The sequence below is a fragment of the Meles meles genome, chromosome 19, assembly GCF_922984935.1.
Source record: "Meles meles chromosome 19, mMelMel3.1 paternal haplotype, whole genome shotgun sequence".
Classification (NCBI taxonomy): Eukaryota; Metazoa; Chordata; class Mammalia; order Carnivora; family Mustelidae; genus Meles; species Meles meles.
The window spans coordinates 46,662,689-46,684,913 of record NC_060084.1 but is presented as its reverse complement, the minus strand read 5'-3'; the positions used below and the strand labels follow the sequence as shown (position 1 = coordinate 46,684,913).

The 22,225-nt window shown below is 59.6% G+C and overlaps 2 protein-coding genes across 3 annotated transcripts; one reads left to right on the top strand and one right to left on the bottom strand.

The window, feature by feature from the left end:
* Nucleotides 1-520: 520 nt before the first annotated feature.
* On the top strand, nt 521-2,758 carry B3GNT8 (UDP-GlcNAc:betaGal beta-1,3-N-acetylglucosaminyltransferase 8). Its single transcript, XM_045987051.1, has 2 exons — nt 521-652; nt 1,034-2,758. Exon 2 carries the CDS (start codon nt 1,066-1,068, stop codon nt 2,257-2,259), a length of 1,194 nt encoding a protein of 397 aa, XP_045843007.1. The 5' UTR covers nt 521-652; nt 1,034-1,065; the 3' UTR covers nt 2,260-2,758.
* Nucleotides 2,759-2,838: 80 nt separating this feature from the next.
* Nucleotides 2,839-22,110, bottom strand: BCKDHA (branched chain keto acid dehydrogenase E1 subunit alpha). 2 transcript variants are annotated; one of them, XM_045987044.1, is made up of 9 exons: nt 21,959-22,110; nt 13,609-13,791; nt 13,419-13,505; nt 9,515-9,623; nt 6,570-6,731; nt 4,777-4,983; nt 4,354-4,495; nt 3,910-4,081; nt 2,839-3,344 (listed from the first exon to the last, which is right to left on the bottom strand). In XM_045987044.1, the coding sequence occupies exons 1-9, from the start codon at nt 22,070-22,072 to the stop codon at nt 3,174-3,176; spliced, it is 1,347 nt and encodes a 448-aa protein (XP_045843000.1). In that variant the 5' UTR covers nt 22,073-22,110; the 3' UTR covers nt 2,839-3,173. The 2 variants fall into 2 exon arrangements, with proteins under 2 accessions (XP_045843000.1, XP_045843001.1); XM_045987045.1 differs by lacking the exon at nt 21,959-22,110 and adding an exon at nt 15,558-15,710.
* Nucleotides 22,111-22,225: the final 115 nt, after the last annotated feature.

Genomic DNA, 22,225 nt, shown 5'->3' with positions numbered 1-22,225 from the left:
ACCCTCCTTCTCCCCCCCATCCCCCACCCCCGCCACCCAGTCAGTCTCTCCTCTCCACCAGCCCCTTCCCCACCCCACCCTGACTCTGGCGGCTGCAACGCAGCCCAGCTCTGGCACTGCCCACCCATCCCCTCAGCACATTCACCGCCGCCGCCTCAGCCTGGTGCCAGCCAGCGCCCCCCCCCAACCTCCCCGCCCGGCTCTGCCACTTTGGGACTCTGCCAGTCCCTGGGCCACCTTGCCACTGCCCACCCCGGACTTGGGCCTGGCCCCTCAGCCTCACTCTCCCTCAGGCTCTCCCAGGCCCCTGGCTCTCCCTGCCACACCTCGCTGGGTCCCCCGTCTGTGTCTCTGGCCACCCCTGCACCTTTCCGCTGTCTCACCAAAAAACCAGCCCCAACATGCCAGAGCCCCATCCCTCAGGTCGGCCTCCTGCCTTCCTCTCCCATCCCCTCCCGTCCCTCCTCCCTCGGCCCCGCCCCAGCCCCTCCCGGCCCCTGGGGCCCTGGCGGCCTCCCTCCCCGCCCCTCCGGACTGGCTGGGCAGGGCTCCGACTACAGCACCAACGCTCGGCAGGGGCAGAAGGGAGGGAGCGAGGGAGGGCCTGACCGGAGGCCCCCGGACGCGGCGCGGGCGGGAGCTGGACCCAGAGGTAAAGAGGAGGGAGCAGGTCTCTGGCCCCCTTTCCCTTGGGTGAGGATCGTTGGGAGGAGGGAGGCTGGGCTCTAGAAGGTGAAAGGACTGACCCTACGATTCTGACTCCCGTGGGGGATGAAGGGGGGCCGGAATGGCCGAGGCCCCCGTCCCTGGGGTGGGGCTGCGGAATAGGTCCGTGGAATGGGCTGGGCTGGGCAGAAATAGCAGCGAGTTGGAAGAACTGAGCAGTGTTCCGAGCTCCAGGAATAGGGAAGAGCTGGGTCCTGGGCAGGGAGCCGGTTTCGGGGCTGGGGCTGAGAGAAGCGGTTACAGGGCCCGGGCAGGGACTGCTGGCGCCCATCCCTGCACCCCAAAGGCCTCTGTGGCTCCTTTGCAGCTCCCGTGGCCACCCCTTCCCTGGGCTGGGTCATGCGCTGCCCCAAGTGCCTTCTCTGCCTGTCAGCGCTGCTCACGCTCCTGGGCCTCAAGGTGTACATCGAGTGGACATCCGAGTCTCGGCTCAGCAAAGCCTACCAGGGACCCCAAGACACCCCACCAGGCCCCACACCCGCCAGCCCTGAGCCCACCCTGCCGGCTAACCTCTCTGCTCGTCTGGGCCACACCGGCCCGCTGCCTTCGGCTTACTGGAACCAGCAGCAGTGGCGGCTGGGGTCCCTGCCCGGTGGGGACAGTGCAGAGGCAGGGGGCTGCCAGGCTTGGGGGGCTGCCGCAGCCGCCGAAATCCCAGACTTCAAGTCCTACCCTAAGGGCCTCCGCCGCTTCCTGCTGTCCGCGGCCTGCAGGAGCTTCCCGCCCTGGCGGCCTGGGAGTGGCAGTGGCCAAGTGGCCAGCTGCTCAGGCACTGACGTCCCCTACCTGCTGCTGGCTGTCAAGTCGGAACCGGGGCGCTTTGCGGAACGGCAGGCCGTGAGGGAGACGTGGGGTGGTCCGGCTCCCGGAGTCCGGCTGCTCTTCCTGCTGGGGTCTCCCGAGGGTGAGGGGGGCCCTGACCTGAGCTCCCTGGTGACCTGGGAGAGCCGCCGCTACAGTGACCTGCTGCTCTGGGACTTCCTCGATGTCCCCTTCAATCGGACACTCAAAGACTTGCTGCTGCTGGCCTGGCTGGGCGAGCACTGCCCAGGCGTGAGCTTCGTGTTGCAGGCTCCAGATGACGCCTTCGTGCGCACACCAGCCCTCCTGGAGCACCTGCGGGGCCTGCCGCCCAGCTGGGCCCGAGGCCTCTACCTGGGGGAGGTCTTCACCCAGGCCAAGCCCCTCCGGAAGCCTAGAGGGCCCTTCTATGTGCCCCAGTCCTTCTTTAAAGGTCACTACCCAGCCTACGCAAGTGGGGGTGGCTATGTCATCGCCGGGCGCCTGGCCCCCTGGCTACTGCAGGCAGCGGCCCGTGTGGCCCCTTTCCCCTTCGACGACGTCTACACTGGCCTGTGCTTCCGTGCCCTGGGCCTGGCCCCCAGGGATCACAAAGGCTTCCGCACAGCCTGGCCAGCAGACCGAACAGCCGACCCCTGCACCTTCCGGGACTTGCTGCTCGTGCAGCCCCTCAGCCCCCAGAACAGCATTCGGCTCTGGAAGCAGCTGCAGGATCCCCAGTTCCAGTGCTGAGCTGCGGGGGTGCTGGGGAGAGGGAGGAGGGCGGACCTGGACATCACCTCTCCTGGGCCTCAGTGGGAGGGAGAAACCCTAGAATTGTGACTGCCTGAGCCCCTCCTCGGTCCTCCCAGGCGAGGGGGCTGGGCAGCAGGAGGTGACAGACTGTTTTTATCTACTTCTTGTTTTTGAAACATATGCACCCCCCCCCCCCCCCACTCTGAGACCTGGAGTCATCTTTGTGCCCGTGGGGCCCTGGAGGAGTTGACAGAGTGAGCGCAGCTGCACCCTGACCTTCGCAGTGGACACCCTCCCCCCACTTACTGGGCAGGGCCAGCTCTGGTGACCTCCTAGTCACTTTGCTGAACGGCAGCCTTGTCCCACCTAAGGGAGAACAGGAGACTAACTTGGGAGGATCCCCTCCCCACCATCCTCCAGCTTGCTAGAGTTTCCGGGGGAAGTACATGTCTCAACAGCCTGGACTTCTTTATCGGGGGGGGGGGGGGGTGTGAAACAAGGGGTGATCCCAAACCAGCCAGGCCAGGCTCTCCTCCCATCTCCCAAAGTCCAGGAAACAGACCAGCGGGGGGTTCAAGCCCAACAGAGTTTATTGGCCACCTGCTGACCCCTTCTCACTGAAGGAGTGACTTCACAGGCTGACCCACCACGCCCACCCCCAGGGGCTTCTAGTCCTGGAGGCGCCCCAGTCCAGCCCCTGGGAGAAGGCACTGTAACAGGCAAGGAGGGGTCAACCGAGCCCCACCGGGTAACAGCCTGGAGGAGGGGGGATGGGGGCTGGAGCCCTGGCCCCAGTGGCGTGGAGGGAGCAAACTGTGGGAGGAGGGTGGTGCCCCGCTGCTCCCTGGGCCCCCCCCAGAGTGGGGCTGCCCCTTGGGGTGGTTGAGGTGGGGGTCGGGGATGAGCAGGCCTCACTTCTCAAAGTGGTCCAGAGGGTAGTGCTCCCCATAGGTCTGGAGGTGCCGGGCCAGGGCCTCCTGCTGCTTGCGGAGCTGGGCGGGCATCTCCTGGTACACGTCGGAGAAGAGAAGGCTGGGGCTGGGCTTCGGCTTCCGCTCCGCCTGCTCGAAGGCCTCCATCACCTGGGGGAGGGGGGACAGTAGGCACGCAGCTGGCCCCCGACCCCGTACCTGTGGGACCCCGGCCGGAGTTCCCATCTGGGCACAGAGGAGAGGATGGGCAGGGGCGAGAGGATCCACGTGGTCAGCACCCCCAGCCAGGCCCCTCGTGCCCCGCGCGGTCTGGCACTGCACTAAATGCAGGGATCTGTGGGACCAGGAAGCAGCCATTCAGAGGTGAGGAAACCGAGGCCCAGAGGGCGGGCCCGGGCCAGGGCAGCCTTTCCCACTGGGTACACTGCCCCAGCTCCAGGCTGAGGAGAGTGGGAAACTCACTGCACGCGGATTAGGGCACCTACCCCTCGCACAGCCCCCGACGAGGATACCTGTATGTCCCTGCCGAGGACGCAGCTAGGACCCCACAAAGGCGCGTGCCCAGGCAGCCTGGCACCGCGGGCTGCAGCGAGACCCTGCTGGGCTATGCCCAGGTCTCCCAGCTCCGTGTCCCCCAGTCCTTCCAGGCTTCACCACACACCGCACCGGACCACGCCCCCAGGGGCATAGCCCTCCAGCAGAGGGAAGCCCCCACCTTCTTTCGGGACTGCTTCCTCCAGGCCTTCTCTTGCTCATCGTCCCACCAGCCCCGGCTCTGCAGGTAGTGGCGCAGCCGGGAGATGGGGTGGTCCTGCTTGTCCCAGTAGTTGACCTCGTCCACCGAGCGGTAGGCTGAGCTGTCATCGCTAGTGCTGTGGTGCCCGATCCTGCGGGCGGAGGGGGCCCAGGGTCAGGCAGGAGCCCCCCCCGCAGTGGATAAGGAGGGAGGGCAAGGACTAGGGGAGAAGGGGCGGCAATGGAATAGAGACCACAAAGGAGATCCAATGTGAATATCCAATAAAAGGGACGGGGTCGTATTCTGGGGACAGTGACCCATGCAGGGAAGATGGGGTCAAGGCCACAGGGGGAATGAGGGGGTCAAGGCCACAGGGGGAATGAGGGGGTCAAGGCCACAGGGGGGAATGAGGGAGGCAGGCACCTGTACGTCATGGCCTCAATGAGGAAGGGCTGGTTCTCGGCCACGGCCCGCCGCCGGGCCTCCTTGGTGGCGTTGTACACAGCAAACACATCGTTGCCGTCCACGCGGATGGACAGGATGCCGTAGCCTGGGCCTCGGGCAGCTGTGGGGACAGAGAGGCAGGTTGGGGACAGAGAGGCAGGTTGGGGACAGAGAGGCAAGTTGGGGACAGAGAGGCAAGTTGGGGACAGAGAGGCAAGTTGGGGACAGGCAGGTTGGGCCTGGGGGGGTGGGGAGCTCAGATGAGGACAATGAGCAGAGGGGAGAGTGGGGAGAGGGAGCAGGCAAGGCAGTGTTCCTGCGACCCCCTGCTGCAGACATGGCAGGGAAAGGACTTGGGGGGGGCAAGCACGCAGACTGGGGAGCAGCCCACTGGGCCCCTACCGATGCCGTCCCCACGGTACTGCTCTGAGGTGGGCGTGGAGATGGCATAGCCATTGTTCCGGCAGAAGAAGATGATGGGGCACTCGAGGGTAGCGGCGAAGTTGAAGCCGGCGTGTGCATCCCCCTCGCTGGCGGCCCCTTCCCCGAAGTAGCAGATGACAATCCTGTTGGCGTTGGCCCGCTTGGCCGCATAGGCCGCCCCCACCGCTGCAGGGGGAGGAGGGGGTGAGCAGGAGCACAACTGCACACTCCCCCCACTCGGCTCTGTCCTCTCGCTCCACCCCACAACCTGCCTCAGCGCCCCCACCCCGCTCTCGCCCCCCACCCCCTGCCGCTCTCACCCCCCACCCCCTGCCGCGCTCGCCCCCCACCCCCTGCCCCTGACTCCAGCTGCTCCCCTCGCCTCTTCCACCCTCAAAATTCTGCCAGAATCTGACCCCGTGTCCCCCGGCTTCCTTCCCGTCGGTCTGCTCACCTGGTCACCTTGCCTGAGCTCCCAGCAGCCTCCTCACTGGCTCCTGCTCCTCCCACCCCCACCCGTTGCCCAGGGTGCCCAGAGGCCAGTTAAAATGGTTAAAATGTGAACCAGGCTGCCATTCCCGCCTGACACCTCTCTCCCCTGCGGCTCCCACTGCCCTCAGCCTCCCCTGTATCCACAGCCTTCCCCCGCCACCGCCGAGCCCCTCCTGGCCTCCTGCCATGGGCTCCCCTGACCCTCAAGCCGTCTAGCACGCACTTGCCTCAAGACCCCACGTGGCGCCCTCCCCGGCTCCTTCTGGTCTGTAAGAAATGTCACCAGTGACACAACCCCCTACCTTCCTCCATCACTGCAACTCCCTCTCTGTCCCTGTGGGACTGCTCCTGCCTGATCTGCTCCCCGTGCTCCCCCTGCATGCTTCCTGCCTGTGTCCTCCACATGGAGGAGGACTGAGGCGTTTGTCTCTTGCTCACTGCGCCCAGCACAGCGCCCACATAGCAGGGATTCCAATGTCTGCCCTCCAAGAGGCCTAACGGTCAAACAGAAGGTAAGGCACCAGGGCTCAGCCTTCTGGAAATCCCACCTACCCTCAGGGAACATGCCACCTCCTCTCACAAAGCCACCCCACCTGCCTCCCACCTCAGAGGTGCCAAGGGCGCCTTATTCCAGGCACCTGAAGCTAACTGAGCTAAGGTGCACGGATGGGCCGGCGACCAGCCCACTGCTCAGCCCCACAGACACGGCAATGTGTGTCTCTTGGCCGTCGGGGTCAGAGACAGCCAGAGCCCAGCTGGCCCATGACTGGACCGCAGACCCGGAGGGCAAGGAGCGAGGGCAGGTTCTGGGGTCTCCATGCCGTGTAGGTGTGGGCCTGGCCCAAGGGCTCTGCTCCCTAAGCGGTCACTTTTGAGCAAAGCGATTCTCCTTGCTCTAGGCACTGGGCTTCCAGAGTAAGCTTCAGTGAAGTCAGACTCCGAGGACTGAGGGAGAGCAGGTTCAGGGGCAGGAATCCAGCTCAGCCCAGGCACCCTTTGCAAGAAGCTGGTTCCCGCTCAGTCGCGCACAGTCGCTGTGTGGATGAGCGGACCGACGGGACGGGCAGGTCAGGGAACAAGAGCGTGGTCACGCCAGCCCCAACCTGCCAAACCAGAGCCCTCCTCTGGAGACTCCCAGACGAGAAGGGTCTGTGCGTGGAAAGTCTCAAGCCTGGCACCTCTTCCCCTGGGAGCCCCCGGAAGGGCAGGGACGGAGAAGGACTGCGCCGTGCTGGGGAAGATGCTGGTGTGTGAGCCCCAAGCCCGGGACGAGTCCTCACCCTGCGGGATCTGCGTGGCCAGTGGAGACGAGATGGTGACGAAGTGGCGCTCCCTGCAGCCATAGTGCACGGGCATCTGGCGGCCCTTGCCCAGGTCGCTCACGTTGCTGTAGCACTGGGCCATGAACAGCTCCAGGGGGTAGTCCCGGTACATGAGCACGCCTGCGGGCGGGGGAAGGCAGGGTGCGCGTGAGCCTGTGGCCAGTGCAGGGTCAGAGCAACCCCTGGCCGTCCCAGGGCAAGGCCCCTGCCGCCTGGGCTCCATGTCCTCGTGGGTCCAGAAGGGAACTGGAGTTGGGCAGGGGAGGCAGATTCAGAGGCTCACGGGGAGGGGGCGGTGGCGCCAGACCACAGAGCGAAAGGGAGGCCTTGGTCCAAACACCCAACGGCTGCTCGGAGACACCCGATGGCTCATGGCTCGGCTCTTCAAAAGAAGGCAGAATCTGGCTTTTTTTTTTTTAAATGAGAAATTATCGATGTTTCAACTCATACATTACTTCCAAAATCGTTATGTGAACCAAATAAAAGTACAGGCCGCTAGCCCACAACTTCTGAACTAGAGAGATGATATTTGAACCTGCTCACGGCTGTAATAACCTTTCTTCCAACCAAACCTCGCCACCACATGGAAGCGCTCTGGGTGAAGGGGGCCTGGCCTGCGGAGTCGGACAGGACGGGGTCAAGGTGGTCCTGGGATGAGCAACGACCCGCTCTTGTTGGGGGACAATTGTCACGCCCACAGCCGAGGGGCCATGCTGGGGGTTCAAGGATGCCCGTGGAAGCACCCAGAACCTGAGCACTGCAGGGCAGCAGCTGGCTGGTGCAGGCATTTCCAGACCTCCTCCTTCACGTGATGATGTAATCGGGGTCCCACTGCACACCAGCCACCTTTTGTGCCGGCTGTGTCCACGCTCCCTGAAGGACTGCAATACGGACACAGCACTTGGGGTCGGGCGCCTTTCTTCGGATCACCTTCCAGAGATTAATTTAACTAATCCTCACAACCCCTGAGGGAGGGAGCGTTATTCTCCCCATTTACAGATGGGGGAAACTGAGGTGGGAGAGCTCCCAGAGCTGGCTCGAGGTCATACCGTAAGGCAGTGGATGGGGTGCAGGGGGCCACACAGAGCTCACCCTTCATGATCGGGGATGCAACGAGGCTGGGGGGTGTTTACCGGCTAACGGGGTGCCACCGCCAAGACACCCCGCCCAGGTGAGCACTGTCCCGACAGTCGGCTCCATAGAACTAGACGTGGGGTTTCCTGTCACCCACACACACTCACAGGGTGGCCACAAGGTACATAACACAGACCAAAGACGGGTGCCCCGGTCGATGCGGGATGGAGGGCCATGTGGGGGGGCTCCTTCACAGCCTGAGAAGCCACGGGCAGAGCTAGGAGAACTGGGCCCAGGCGGGCCTGACGCCCCGGAAAACCGCAGGCCCCGCGGCAACTACTGCTCTAGGTGGGAAAGTGCTGCCCGTGAGCTCCCTGGCGAGGGTCCCTTCCCGCCGGTGCCATGGTCGGGAGGCCACGTAATCCTTGGTTTACACCAAATGGCCCCACGTGGGCAGCACCACAGAGGGCACCACCCCTCAGGAGGCTTGTGGCCTGCACCCTGGGCCGGAACCTTCTGGGCTGCCTGCCGCCCGGCTCAGACAGGAAACATGGCTGCTGGGAGGCTCCTTCTTCCCATGGGATCATGGCAGGTGAGAGCAGGTATCCAGCACTTAGCACAGCTCGGGGCGGGGGCAGGGGGAGGCTGGCTACTGCTCCAAGCACCCTTGTTCTCCACACCCTACAGGCAGGGACTGAGAGAGGGGAGCAGCCGCCTGGGCGAGGCCGAGCGCAGGTCTCCGTGGCTCCCATCCCTCGCGGCTGCCCAGACGCAGGCTGCCTTCTGTGGGGGCCTCGGCGCGGTAGGGCTCCCTCCTGCAGGGCGCTCAGGGCCAGCCCCCCACCCACTGTGTGGAGAGCCCAGTGGCTGCCCACGGCTCCAAGCCCCTCGCTCGCCCCACCCGGAGTCCTCACCAGAGAGGCCCCTTCCGCGAAAACAGGCAGGAGGTGGGAGGTGCTCAGTAAATCTGGCTGGGGCCCACAGCTCAGAGTCTGGGGACACCCAATACACAGGACCTCTGTCCCCAGAGAGCGCGGGGGACAGGGAGTCGGGTGCAGCAGGCACGGGAGCAGACAGGAATGCCACGGCTGCCTGCCCAGCCAGACTGCCCGCTGCTGAAGAGCTGTCCCAGGTGAGCGCTTACCCAGTGCCAGACCCTGTGCTGCAGGCTTTGTGTCCCCTGCCCCGTGACTCCCCTCCACAGCCCTTACCCAGTCACTCCTCCATGCTCATCGACCTTCACACCTCGTCTGCCACCCTTCCGTCCTGTCACTCCCTCACTCAGAAGGGGCCAGCCCCGGCTGCCACTGCCAAGGCCTCCTGTTTGCTCTGCTCCCTGAAGGACACAGCTCCTGGAGAGGCCAGGGGAGCCGCACACTCTGGACGGGGGTCCCAAGTGGGGCCCCTGAGGCCAGGCCTGCCCTGACTGCATGCTGCCAGCACTCCCCAGGCAGGGGTCACAGTGCCATCAGCAGCTCTATGTTGGAGATCACAGAACAGAGGCTCACAGAAGGGAAGCAACTTGACCTGAACTTGACAGTGGCAGCCGGCAGAGCACAGAGCGACCGGAGCACAGGCTCTTCTCTACGAGCCTGCCTGCCTGGCCTCCAGACAGAGGAAACCTGCCGCCACACGCCCCTGGCCCTGGCTTGGCCCTTTTTTGCTCAGAAAGCTCTCCCTGCAGTTCCTTAATCCTCTCTGGCATCACGCTGCTCCTAGAAGAGCATCCAGGGTAGCTAACACGGGCCTCCCCTCCCCGCCCAGAGGGACAGAGCCTGACCTGCCTCCACGGGGACCAAAGCTGCAGGCCACCAACAGGGCAGACATACCTGCTTCCCGGTACTGGCCAAACACCAGGTCCGTGTTGTCTAGTGCCGCTGCACTCCCCACGTGCGTCCCCTCCTCACCATAGTTGGTCATGTAGAAGGAGATCCGGCCCTGGGGGTGTAGGAGGGCCCAGGGGCCCGGGCTCCATTATGCTGGGCAATGACAGGGAACTATCCAGGTAACTGTCCAACTTCTGGAGACTTCACTCATCCCCAGACACACTTCCTGCGCCAGGTTCCCACCTTCCCGGAGGAACTGCCAGATCGGTGAGAGGTAGAGCGCCAGGGCTGTGTGATGGGAGGCCGACGTGTGTGTGCAGCCCACCACAGAGGGGCGGCAGGGAGAAATGCCTGAGCCGGGCAAAGCTGGGGGAGATGCAGGTCTCCAAGGAGAGATAACAGTCAAGGCCATGAGGCCAGAATGGCTGGGACAGAAAGTGGGAGGGGTAGGGACAGACCAGGCAGAGAGGCGGTACCCAGGAAGGCCATGAACCACACACCAGGACTTTACCTTGAGAACTGCGCCCACGGCTCTTCCCAGAGCGACAGTTCAGGAACAGCTCTCTGGCTGTCATGTGGGAAATGGATGGTGGCAGCAGGACTGAGTGCAGCCCACCAGGCAAGAGGGGTGGTGGCTGGGCCTGGTCACGGCAGGAGGCAGGCAGAGAAGTGGAGGGGAGAGGCTTAAACCGAGTGAGAGTGCCAAGGAGCGGCAGACCCTGGCCACACCGATGCCCTGGCCGACTCCCTTCTCCTGAGCCCCCAACTCGAGAGTCTGGAAAAGCCAAACATTCTCCCAATCTCCCTTATAGCCAGACATGGCCGCAGACACTTAAGAGAAGACTTAAGTGGAAATCTGCTCTGGCTTTCCTGATAAAAGAGAGGAGTATAGGGGCACCTGGGTGGCTCAGTGGGTTAAAGCCTCTGCCTTTCGCTCAGGTCATGATCCCAGGATCCTGGGATCGAGCCCCGCATCGGGCTCTCTGCTGGGCAGGGAGCCTGCTTCCTTCTGCTCTCTCTCTCTCTCTCTGCCTGCCTCTCTCCCTACTTGTGATCTCTGTCAAATAAATAAAATCTTTAAAAAAAAAAAAAAAAAAAAAGAGAGGAGTATAGCTGGCCCCAGCCCTTCTTCTGTCTGGCACACCGCTGGAAGGCTGGACCTGTGGCAGCCATCTTGCGAAAATGAGGCAATACGTGTGGGATGAAAGCCAACTCGCCCACGATGGTGAAGCAGAAATGCAGGAAGTCTAGGCTCCTGGCGTGGTGCTGAGCGGCAGAATGGATTTCTAACTAAACAAGAGGGACAAAATAAAGTAGCCGGGAGAAAGTGATGCGAGGAGGAGAATGGAGACAGGGAGGAGATGCAGGTCTCCAGCTTGGGCAGATGGGTGAATGGTGGCACCCTCCGCTGAGAAATGGCCCAAGAGAGGAAGATGCCGAGGTCAAGTCTGGACAGGCTGAACTTGGTGTGGGACAGCCAAGGCAAGAAGCCAAGTAGATCTGGGGCTAAGAGGTGAAGTCTGGCTGGGTATCTGCGGCACCGTTGGCACACAGCCAGAACTAAGTTCCCTGGCACCATGTGTAAAGTGAGAGAGCTCCGGTCAGTATCTGAGGGATGCCCCCTGCCCAGTCCTCAGCCCAGGCTTTCTGTCATGGTGGGAGAACTAGATGAATAAAGCTTTCTCCTAAGTGGGGAGCCAATTAAAAGTTAATTGACCTCCCACAGTCACATGGGCTGATGCTGGGAGCTGGAAGCCTGGGAGGGCTGTCGAGGGTGGTGTGGGAAGGAGCCGGAGTGCCCTCCTACCCACAAAACAGGACCCGGCTCAAGGCAGAGGTGTGGAAAGACCACATTTCGGCCTCCCTTGCAGCTGGGAGCAACGCATGCAGTGTCTCAGAGACTACTGGGTGGGACTGCCTGCAAAGTTCTAGAACGGTGGGCATGAGGAGATAGCTGGGACATGCCAGGTCTGACCTGTCACCTTCCTTCCGCTTCCCGCCTGGAATGAGGCAAGATGGAGGGAGCTCCGGTGGCCATTTGGCTCATGAAGGACCCTCGAGGCTAGAAGCCAAAGCTGGGTATCCAGTGACATCGTGGGGCCACCATACTGGCCCCACGCCCCATTTTCAGATTTCCTCTCTGGAAGATTAAAAACCCTCCTAATCTATTTAAGCGACTGCATTGGTTTCTGTTAGGATTTGGGGGGCACCTGGGGGAGGTCTGTTACTTACAGCTGAGCAGAAGCCTGGCTAATACAAGCTGAGCCTTGACACAGGAGCGGATCTTACTGAGGCCTGCTCTGATCCTACGGCCTCCTCAGCCAGGGGACAAGGTGTTTTGTGCTCTGGGCATCACAGAATTCCTACCTCTACCTTGCTATCCCCACTTTTTAGCATACTGAAAAAACTGAGGCAAAGCCAGGCAAAATGCTGCCCAAAGTCACGGCTGTGACCAGACCCGCATCTCTTGGATTCCAAAGCTCCTGTCTGCGCAGCCAACTCAGGCGGGGAGGAGCCCAGGCATGTTGAGAGCGGGGGAGGGGTGGCCCGGCCCTGGTGGTAAGGCTGCAGAGAGGGGAGCAGAGAGCCCAGAGAGCGGAAGCCACAGGGGAATGGGAGATAGTGGAAGAGGAAAGGCCAGGCCTGCCCCCTGTGGGGTGCAGGGGCCAAGGGAAGTTTCTGGGCAAGTTTCAGGGTGGAGGTACAACCCTAAGCTGGAAAACCCAGAGGTAGTGCCCTGTGAGTGGGAGTCTGCTCAGTACTGTCTCGTAGGCCAGGGGGGCTTCATGCTTTAGTCCACAGGAGGATGGCCTGGGGGCTTGATTCTCAAGCCCACCCCTACTCCTGATCCAGCAGGTGCCGTGGGCACCCAAGGACCTGCCCAACATTCATCCCACCTTTCCCACAGGAACCCTGGGCCCTGGGAGGGAAGGATTCCACTGCTCTCTTGGATCCTGGGGATGGCACATGGTTCTCCTGGCCAGGGGCTGACTGAAGGCAGGGTCTGTGACCAAAGCCCAGACCTCGAGCACTTGCCCTGGCCTTTCGCTGGAACCTCAGGGAGCAGACATTCTCTTTCCACTACTAAGCAAAAAGGTTGTGAGCCTGGCAGGACTATGATAGCTAATATTTACCGCATGCTGACTAAACACCAGTGTCACTCTTCCTAAGGCCACGACATACGCCACTGGCGATCCTTAAGACAACCGGAAGACCTGACAAATGAAGGGATTCCCCCAGGGCACAGCTACAAAATGGCAAAATGAAAACTTGGGTTGTAAAGTTCTGCCCCGAGCCCGTGCCCTGATCCTCTCTCCGCCACCTGTCCTCGAGCCTAGACCTGCCAGAGACCACTGCAGCCTGGGAAAGCAGGAAGCCAAGAGCACAGAAAAGACACCCGGTGAGATAAACAGGTCTGATTATACTGAGCTCCTGGGATCCGGCCACACCTGAAAACAGGACCCTCTGAAAGTTAAGCTACCTGAGTCCATAAATTGCCTCTTTGTTGACACTGCTCTGACAGGGTCTCTGTCCGCGGCCACAAACATGGCTGAGGCTCAGAGTCCGTGTGACACAGGCACCCAGGAGGCACAGAGGGGCACCCTGGTTTCTCGGGACTGGGAGCTCTCTAGGGGAAAGCCGGTCAGATCTTCCTGCCAGTTCGCCCCCAGCACAGACACGCCCCTGGCCAGGAGCATGGGAGGATCTGGTCCATGCTCCCGCCCCGGGGGCAACACCGGTCCCACTCTCCTCCTCCACCGTTCTCTATCCTTGAGAACCTCAAGGACTCTGAGGAACCCAAGACAAAGGACCTCCATCCCCCACCCCCTCCTTGGGAGTCATCTTCTGGCTCAAACACAGGCAGGGTGACCTAAGGAACCCCCCTCCCCAGGCCGAGCGCACGCACCTGGCGCTGGGACTCATAGAGGATGCGGTCCATGGTGTTGAGCAGAGTCATGCTCCTGTACAGCTTGAGCACCTTCTCCTGGGGCAGCTGCGGGCGGAGCAGACAGACGCGGGGCAGTTGGGACCAGAGAGGAGACAGACAAGGAGCCCGGGCATGGGAGACACAGTGGGGGAAGGAGAGGGCCTCTCACGTGGGGATCCTCGCTGGGGTTGATGATCTGGCCCTGCCGGTCCATGACGCGGTAGACAGGGATCCCAGAGATGACATTGGGCTGGATGAATTCTAGCTTGTCTATGAACTCCGCCGAGGCCCCTGGGAACTGGGGTTTGTCATCCAGGGACGGGAAGTGCTGTTGCTCCTGTCTCTGGGGGAGCTGGGGAGAGAGGAGGGTGGGGGCAGGGGTGCTCATGTCAGGAGCAGCAGAGGCTCACGGCGGCAGGCAGTATAGCCTGCTAGTTAAGCTCCCCCAGACCCCAGAGGGCCCCGTGGCCTGATACACTGAGTACGGATCGCAGTTTTCTTGATGTGTGACCTTGGGCAAGTCACCAGAACTCCTCTGCGTCTCCGTTCCTCATCTGTAAAACTGGGGAGCAGATACTATCTATCCCACAAGGCGGCTGTAAAGATTAAACACCCTGCAGAGCAGCGGTCAGTTGGCTCAAGAACCGGGAGTTGGGGGCGCCTGGGTGGCTCAGTGGGTTAAAGCCTCTGCCTTCGGCTCAGGTCATGATCTCAGGGTCACATTGGGCTCTCTGCTCGCAGGGAGCTTGCTTCCTCTTCTCTCTCTGCCTATTTGTGCTGTGTCAAATAAGTAAATAAAATCTTAAAAAAAAAAAAGAAAGAACCGGGAGCCGTTCTGTCAGAGGCCCCGATGCCTCACCCTGGCATTCAAAGCCTCTCCAGTCTCGCCAGATACCCCCTCACTGTCTCCCACTGCCACCGCAGGCTCACCCGCCCTCAGTACCCTCCAGACGGCCAGATGGGCTCTTCACTGCCCCCATACAACCAGGGTGGCCGCCCAGGATCGATGAAATCTCTGGGGTCTTAGGTGTCAGCCTGCCTGGGTTCAAATCCCTTGCTAGGTGACCAGAGGAGAGTGACTTCCCCTCTGCCAGCTGCCCCTTTCTTTTTTTTTTTTTTTTAAAGATTTTATTTATTCATTTGACAGAGAGAGAGATCACAAATAGGCAGAGAGGCAGGCAGACAGAAGGGGAAGCAGGCTCCCCGCTGAACAGAGAGCCCGATGCGGGACTCGATTCCAGGACCCCGAGATCATGACCTGAGCTGAAGGCAGAGGCTTTAACCCACTGAGCCACCCAGGTGCCCACCCCTTTCTTGTCTGTAAGAGGGAGAACACCTCGTGGAAATGTCATGAGTCTTGAACAACATCCTGCACACAAAACCGGTTAACAGAGTACTTGGAAGTCATAGGGCAAACGCTCAGGAAATGTCGACGGTCACTTCTGCCACCACCATACAGCTGTGCCTATCTCTTTATTGAACATCTGTTCCCCTCTCCCCCAGCAAACGTCCATGCTTCGATGGCCTCTGTGCTCCGGTCCCAACCCCCACCCCTCCAGGCCCAGACGGACTCCTTCAACAAATATTTGAGCACCTGCTTTGTTCCGAGCCCTGAGCCGGGTTCTGGGGACCTAAGAGAAGCAAGACATCTGTCACTGCTGCCCAGTGAGGAAGCTGGCAGCCAAGCAAGTGCAGCTGAGGCTGAAGCTGGGGCTGATTCATCCTTGCCCAAGAGAAGCCTTGAGCATGGGAGAGTGGGAGAGGCTTCCTAGGCTTCCTAGGGAAGCAACCTGAGAGCGAAAGGGCAGCTGGGGGTCAGGGAAGGAGCCCCGGCGGCCGGGGTCACAGAACACGCCAAAGACAGAAAGCAAAGGATGGGATGTCACTTGTGGAACCTGGAAGAAGATGGATGGCCAGAGGAGCCCTGGGGACTGGGGGGCATGGCACCCCCTCTGCTGGCAGGGAAAACCCGGGAAAAGGCCACTGGTCAGCCTCTGGGCGCCAACCCCATTTCTCAGCCTGACCTGGTCTCAGCACTGCCAGTGCTCCCCTTTAGCAAGCCCTGGCCAGCTGCCGGCGGAGCTCTGCACCCACAATCTCACTGGGTCCTCAGCCTACCTGCTCTGGCCCAAGGAGGGAGGAAGCGGAGATACTTGGGGTAACATCACCCGCACCACAGCTACAAACAGGTCAGTCAGCTTCCAACGCAGGCCGGGCTGACAAGCAGACCCCAAAGCCCTGCTCGTGCCCCCAGCTGCCGTGGCTGACCCAGCTTCTGCCCGCCCATCTACAGGGATCACGGCTTCGCCTCCAGGAGGAACTCAACGAACAACCAGCTGGCTCCCCAACACCCCTCAGGTGCTCAGGTGTGCGCCCCACTCCCCCTCCTTGAACTGCTTGGCAGAGCAGCCAAGGATCCAGGGGGAAGCATGAGCACAGGGGCGTTTATCTGCGTCTGTGGCATACGACATACGCCACTGGCAGTCCTTAAGGCAACCGGAAGACCTGACAAATGAGGAAATAAAGGAAATGACACTCCCCACGGCAGGGCAGGTCCAGGCGTGACCACAGCGGCAGACTTCCCCTGCTTATGAGGGAAGCCACTGAACTCCGGCCACCCGCACGCCCCCCTCCTGAGCACCCACACTGGCCGGACCTTTCCGGCCCCCCCACCCCCAGGATCAGCAGTCTGTGTCTGCCTCCCACACAGATCACAAGTTCAGGAAGGGCAGGGAGCGTGCTGGGCTCGAATCTCACAGCAGGCACTCGGCAGGCCATTACCAAAGGGACAGAGGGATGAGTGCATGGGGTTGCTGGCTTTAGAGGCCAACTGATGTGGGTGCCAGGATCTGAGCTCACCACGTGGCTCTTTGCAAAACGCCCTGTGCCCGCAAATTTCCTTGTGTGTAGAAAGGCTGCACAGGGCTGAGACAGAAAGTTCCTGCCACGAGGGACACAAAGCACAGGGACGGGATGCATTCATCAGCTCAAAACTTGGTAGAAAGGAAAACCACCCCAAAACCTCGGACGGGTGGGAAATGGGAAACAGAAAATGGCTGGCCCTTCAAGAAGAGGACAAGAAAGAGCGGGGGGGGGGGGGGGGGGGTCTGGCAGCAGGGCACCCTGGAGAATAACAGCAGGCGTGCAACAGGCCCGCTGGGGGTTCGGGGCTGGCAGGGGGCAGAGGACGAGGTCACAGGGCTGAGAACAGACTGGGCTGTCAGGACAGGGCTCTGCCTGCCTCTGGCCTTGCCTTGCGGGGCGGAGGGGGAGGAATTCCTTCCTGGGCCTGTGATGCTGGGGTGCGGACCCCAGGGCTACTGTGCTGACTCGGTGAGTGGCCAGCCCAGAGGAAATGTCCCCCCCCGGGGGAGGAGTGTAGAATGGCCTAAGGAAGGATGCGACACCACCCTCTTTTTCTTCCGACTGGGGGGAGGAGGGGGATGGGTTTGCCGCGGTGGTGGCCGGTAACTTACCATGGCTGCACAAAGCCTGACTCCAGCCACACAGGAAACAGAGAGGCCTGCTCTGGAGGGTGCTCAGCCCAGCAGGTTCTTGGTACCTGGCTCCCTGTGGAGCCACTCCCTCTGACCCCAAGGTTAATTAAGACTCCCCGCAGAGCGGACTCCAGCACGAAGCTACTGAATAGCACCCCACCGGGCCCTGAACTGGCTGGAGAGGAGAGGGGCAGCTGGGTGACCAACACCGAACACGAACACGCAGGTTACAGGCTGCAGCAGGTGCCAGGTGGGCGCCCACTAGGCGGGGGAGGAGAAGGGACTCCAGTGCTAAAAGGCTTGGTCAAGCCTCTGTCCCTATCCAGCAACGCCACCAGGTCTCCCTGAACCGGTGTCCCCTTGTGGAAAGGACGAGAACTGCTACTCCACAGGCCCAGGGTGAGATGGCTCCAGGGGGATCTTCTGTGACCAGCATCAGAGGGAACATGAGGGAAAGCTTTCTGGAGAAGAGAGAGTTACACTGAGGCCTGCTGAACCAGCAGGGGTGCGGCAGGCAGAGGCTGGAGGAAGAAGGCGCCAGTCCCCGGCAACCAGCAAGGCCAAGGTGAGAGGAGAGAGCAGAGAACGAGTGAGGCTGCAACACGTTAGGAGGGAGAGCTGATACCGTGCACTTCCCCACCTTCTCTGAACCCAGGGAGACGGCAGGACCATCTCCATTCTGGCCTGGGGGCTGGGGCTGGGGAGTGACTTGCCCCAGGGCAGGGAGATCATGACAATGTGGTGTACAGAGCTGCCCAAGGAGGCTGGAGAGAAAGGGGGGTCTGGCCATGGACGGTTCTGTGGATGCTGCCAGCAGGCTGAGTCCTCTGTATCTAAGACAGTGAAGGCCATGGAACACGGGCGATGCGGCCCAGGGCACCGCTAGCGGGAAGTCCCAAGGGAGGACACCCTTTCTGACCGCCCCAGACTTACTGTCCCTGGAGAAAAACTGTAGCCCCCCGCCACTTCTTGAGATCCTACCGAGTACTCAGGACAAGTGCCTCCTAAGGACCATTTGCTTTCATCTTCATGTCTGAGGGAAGTGCCACCGCTGTCCCCATTTTATAGATGGACAGCAGTCAGGAACGCTTCTCCCAGGAAGCAGCCCGTCAGCTGACACCTAAAGGATCATATTCCACAAAGGCCTCCAGGTGGAAGGAGCTCATTCAAGGGAGGGCAAACGGGCCCACGGGGCTGAAGGGCAGGGAGGGAAGGGCATAGTGGGGGCTGGGGCCGCAACGCCCCCAGCTTCTCATCAGCCCCTAAGGCCCCAAGCAGAAGCTGCTGATTGACACCAAGACCAGACCAAGCATGATGTTGCAAGACTTGAACTGAAGCCCTATTATTGCTTCTCCTAGCAGCCTGGTACTATGGAGAGACACTGCGCTTTAGGGTCCAGAAGTCCAAGTTCAGACCTCACATTCGTAGGCCTCAGTTTCCCCACTCATGATAGGAGAAAACTGCCAGTACCTTGCAGTGTGGCTATATTAGATAGAACAACAGAGTGAGTTGGTGACGTAACTAAGTGCTTCCTGATTTGAAAAAATGAGGCCTCGGACCTCAAGCCACCAGCCAAGAGGGCAATGGACCCATACGGTGAGGAGACAAGCAATGCCCATCTCCCTTCGTGCCTCCACGCACACTGGGCACCGCCACCTGGAGACAGCACATGGGGCGCTGGGGCCCCAACAGTCAGAGAAACAACATCACTGATGACCCACACAGAATGAGCTCTAGGGGCATCCTCCCTCCCAGAGGAGGGATTCAAGTCACCGCACCTGCTAGGCTCACAGAAGTGAAGTGACTTGGCTGGGGTCCCTCTTGCTTCTTGGGGTGGTGGCCGAGAAACCAGCTCAGGACTCCCTGACAATTAAGTTTCCTTTCTCCTCTTCTCCCGGAGCACTAAATGTCTGCTATCACCCGCCCGGAGGCAGGGGAATCAGACGAACGCCTCCTGAGCAACAGAACATGGTGAAAGGAGAGGCAAGCAGGCAGAGATGAAGTCAGGCAGCCGGAGCCTCTCCTCCAACCACCCACCTGTCAGGTGCAACACAGCCCCTCTCCCCTCTCCCAAAGCAGGATCTCTGCACTTGGCCCTGCACCACCACCCAATACGGCAGCCACCAGCCCACCTGCGGCTATTTAAACCGATTAAAATGAAATAAAATGAAAACTTCAGTTCCTGGGCCATACTGATCAGAATGAGAGCTCAGTAACCAAGTGTAGTCAAGTGACTACTGTACTAGGCAGCACAGACCTAGCACACCACACTATTGCAGAATGTTCTAGCAGACAGATCCTGGTCTGCAGTCTTTTTTTTTTTTTTTTTAAAGATTTTATTTTTTTATTTGACAGAGAGAGATCACAAGCAGGCAGAGAGGCAGGCAGAGTGAGAGGGGGGAAGCAGGCTCACTGCTGAGCAGAGAGCCCGATGTGGGGCTCGATCCCAGAACCCTGGGATCATGACCTGAGTTGAAGTCTTTTAATCCACTGAGCCACCCAGGCGCCCCTGCAATCTTCTTTGACTAGAAGGCGCCTGGGTGGCTCAACCAATTAAGCGTCTGCCTTCAGCTCAGGTCATGATCCCAGGGTCCTGGGATCGAGCCCCCGAATCAGGCTCCCTGCTCAGCGGGAAGCCTGCTTCTCCCTTTCCCACTCCCCCTGCTTGTGTTCCCTCTCTGTGTGTGTGTGTCTCTCTCTGTCAAATAAATAAACGACGACAACAACAACAAAATTGTTTAAAATATTATTTGGCTAAATCCCACTACTCTTTCCCTTCTCTCAAAAACAGTCTCCTTTTTAATCTTAGAAAATACGAGTGGGAGAGGGATGCCTGGCTGGCTCAGTGGGTAGAGCATTCAACTCACAATTTCTGGGTTGTGAGTTCAAAAGTCACACTGGGTACAGAGATTACTTTGGAAAAAAAAAAAGTGAGAGTAATAAAAGTGGGGAAAAGCAAGCAAGGACTATATAAATGTATAAACTTAAAAATACACAAATAGGGACGCCTGAGTGGCTCAGTCGATTAAGAAGCTGCCTTCGGCTCAGGTCAAAGTCCCAGGTCCTGGGATTGAGCCCTGCATCAGGCTCCTGGCTCAGTGGAGAGCCTGCTTCTCCCTCTGCTTGTGCCCTCTCTGTGTCAAATAAATAAATAAATATTTTTTTAAATGCACAAATAAAACATAAGTACTATGAAAGACTCCCTCCAAAAAAAAATCTCCCTTTCACATCACCCACCAAAAAAATGAAGGAGGAGAGTCAAGAGGGAAATGCAGCAGGGAGTCTGAGCCCGGAATGAAGCAGATTTAATCAGCCATAAATGACCTTTCCCTGCTTTCCACCCCAGTCCTACCCACCTCCCGCCCCACAGGCCCAGCCAATGGACTCTTGGGACTAGGATCAGGCATAGATCTGATTGCTCCAAAAACAGCCACAAAGAACAGCCCAAACACAGGAAGCTGCCCCACCCCCAGCCTCCTCCAGAAATCTTTCCAGAATTACCTGCTTCAAGTGTCTCCTTTTCCTATCTACGTCCCCTCTCCTTACGCCAGGCCCACCCTCTTCACCCTCCTCCCCTGCTTCTCTCCTTATAGAGTGTCCTCCTACAGATTCTACCTTACTTTCCTAAAGGATTAGGGATCAGAGGGCCAGACTCAGCCCCAGAAGACCTGGACAGTTTTCCTTCCAAGAGCCTTCACCAATCCAGGTCCTGCCAAGGTCACCTCCTTTTTTCTCCTGATCTCCAAGGTCAGTTTCTGTCCCTTCCCTCCACCCTCACTTTCAACGGTGACTAACATTCCTATTGCCCTTATCAAATATCAGGTCCAGATCTCACTTTACATTTTTTAATTTTACTACAACCCTACAATGTAGTCAGTTAGCATTTTAGAAAGAGGAAAATGCACCCCTCTGTAGAGGTCCAGAGGAGCAGTCCTTTGCCCAAAGCCACATAGCTGGAAAGCAGCAGGGATATGAGCTCACCTTCCGAAACACCACTCTCTGGTCTGTGAAATTTAAATTCATGGCTCTTCCACAGCCCAGTGCCTCCTTCCCTCTAATCAAACTTCCAGCTAGACTTGTGCTGTGTGAACTTACCGTTAGCAGCATCAACCCAAGAGGATTCCGACCCTTTTGATAAGAATTAAGCATTTCTTGGGGGCACCTGGGTGGCTCGTTTGGTTAAGCATCTGCCTTCGCTTAAGCGGCTGCCTTCCAATCAGGTCATGTCCGAGTCCTACCATCAAGCCCCAAACCCAGCTCCTTGCTCAGCAGGGAGTCTGCTTCTCTCTCTGTCACTCAACCCGGCTTGTGCTCTCTCTCCCTCCCTATCTCGCTCGCTCTCAAATAAATAAATAAAATCTTAAAAAAAAAAAAATTAGGCATCTCTCAAATGTTACTCAGAAATGTGGACAGGGTGCTGCTCCACCTGGACCTCTCTACCTCTTTTCCCCAACAATTTTTTATACGTTATCTCCTCTGTTGAGTGACCAAAACAGACAAGGTCCTTTTTCTGACATTCGATCCGGGACACAAGATCAAACGACTTTGTTACGCAATTCATTTTAAAATCAGAACAGCAGTAAAGGAACAAAGAAATGCAGGGCACTTTAAAAGCCCGCGCCGGAGAACCCTTTCTCTTTTCTTCTCCTTTTTGAAGGAGGAGAGGGAATCTTTACCAAGAAGAAAGTCTCTCCCTTGGGCAGTTTCACTCTCCAATGCCTGCGAGGAAATGTCTCGCCTTCCTCCCGTGTCCAAGCGGCCTCCCGTGGGGATGAGTAGCAACTAAAAAGGAAACCCCTCCCTCTCCCCAATTGTCTCCCTCCCTCCAGGCCCACGAAGGAGCTGCCTCACTTCTCTCCTGAGGAAGTGGAAGTCCTTCCCGAGTGTCCTCTCCAAGTAGTTCTCTCAGCCCCTGTCCCTTCTGTGACAGCCCCCCATTCACTCCCTGCACAGACCTCCACATGGGAAGACGGCGTTGACATCCCTATTTTCCCTCAGGGAAGACTTCCCCCAGGTACTCACAGATCTAGCCAGGCTCCGAGCCCCAGGCCGCCGCAGGAGCAGGAGGCCAGCCTGGCCCAAGCCTCGACTTGAGCCCCAGACCCTCGCTGCCGCAGCCGCCACCGCCACCGCCATTTTAGCTAACAACCCCTCAGCGCTCCGCCCCTCTCCTCAGCTAGGCTGGGGGCTGCCCCTTTATGAACCTGATTCAACTGCTAGCACCGCCCTGCCAAGAAACCACAAGCTACTAATCCTGCGGTCTCTAGGCCGCGGGTATGGGAGGGCCAA

What these genes read in the sequence shown, in the direction of transcription:
- B3GNT8 (XM_045987051.1), top strand. Translation starts at nt 1,066, where the DNA reads ATGCGCTGCCCCAAGTGCCTTCTCTGCCTGTCAGCGCTGCTCACGCTC.
- BCKDHA (XM_045987044.1), bottom strand. Translation starts at nt 22,072, where the DNA reads ATGGCGGTGGCGGTGGCGGCTGCGGCAGCGAGGGTCTGGGGCTCAAGT. An exon ending in TCTATGAGTCCCAGCGCCAG is followed by an intron (nt 9,624 to 13,418) that starts GTGCGTGCGCTC and finishes CTACACCCCCAG; the next exon opens with GGCCGGATCTCCTTCTACAT. An exon ending in GTACCGTGGGGACGGCATCG is followed by an intron (nt 4,496 to 4,776) that starts GTAGGGGCCCAG and finishes CTGTCCCCACAG; the next exon opens with CTGCCCGAGGCCCAGGCTAC.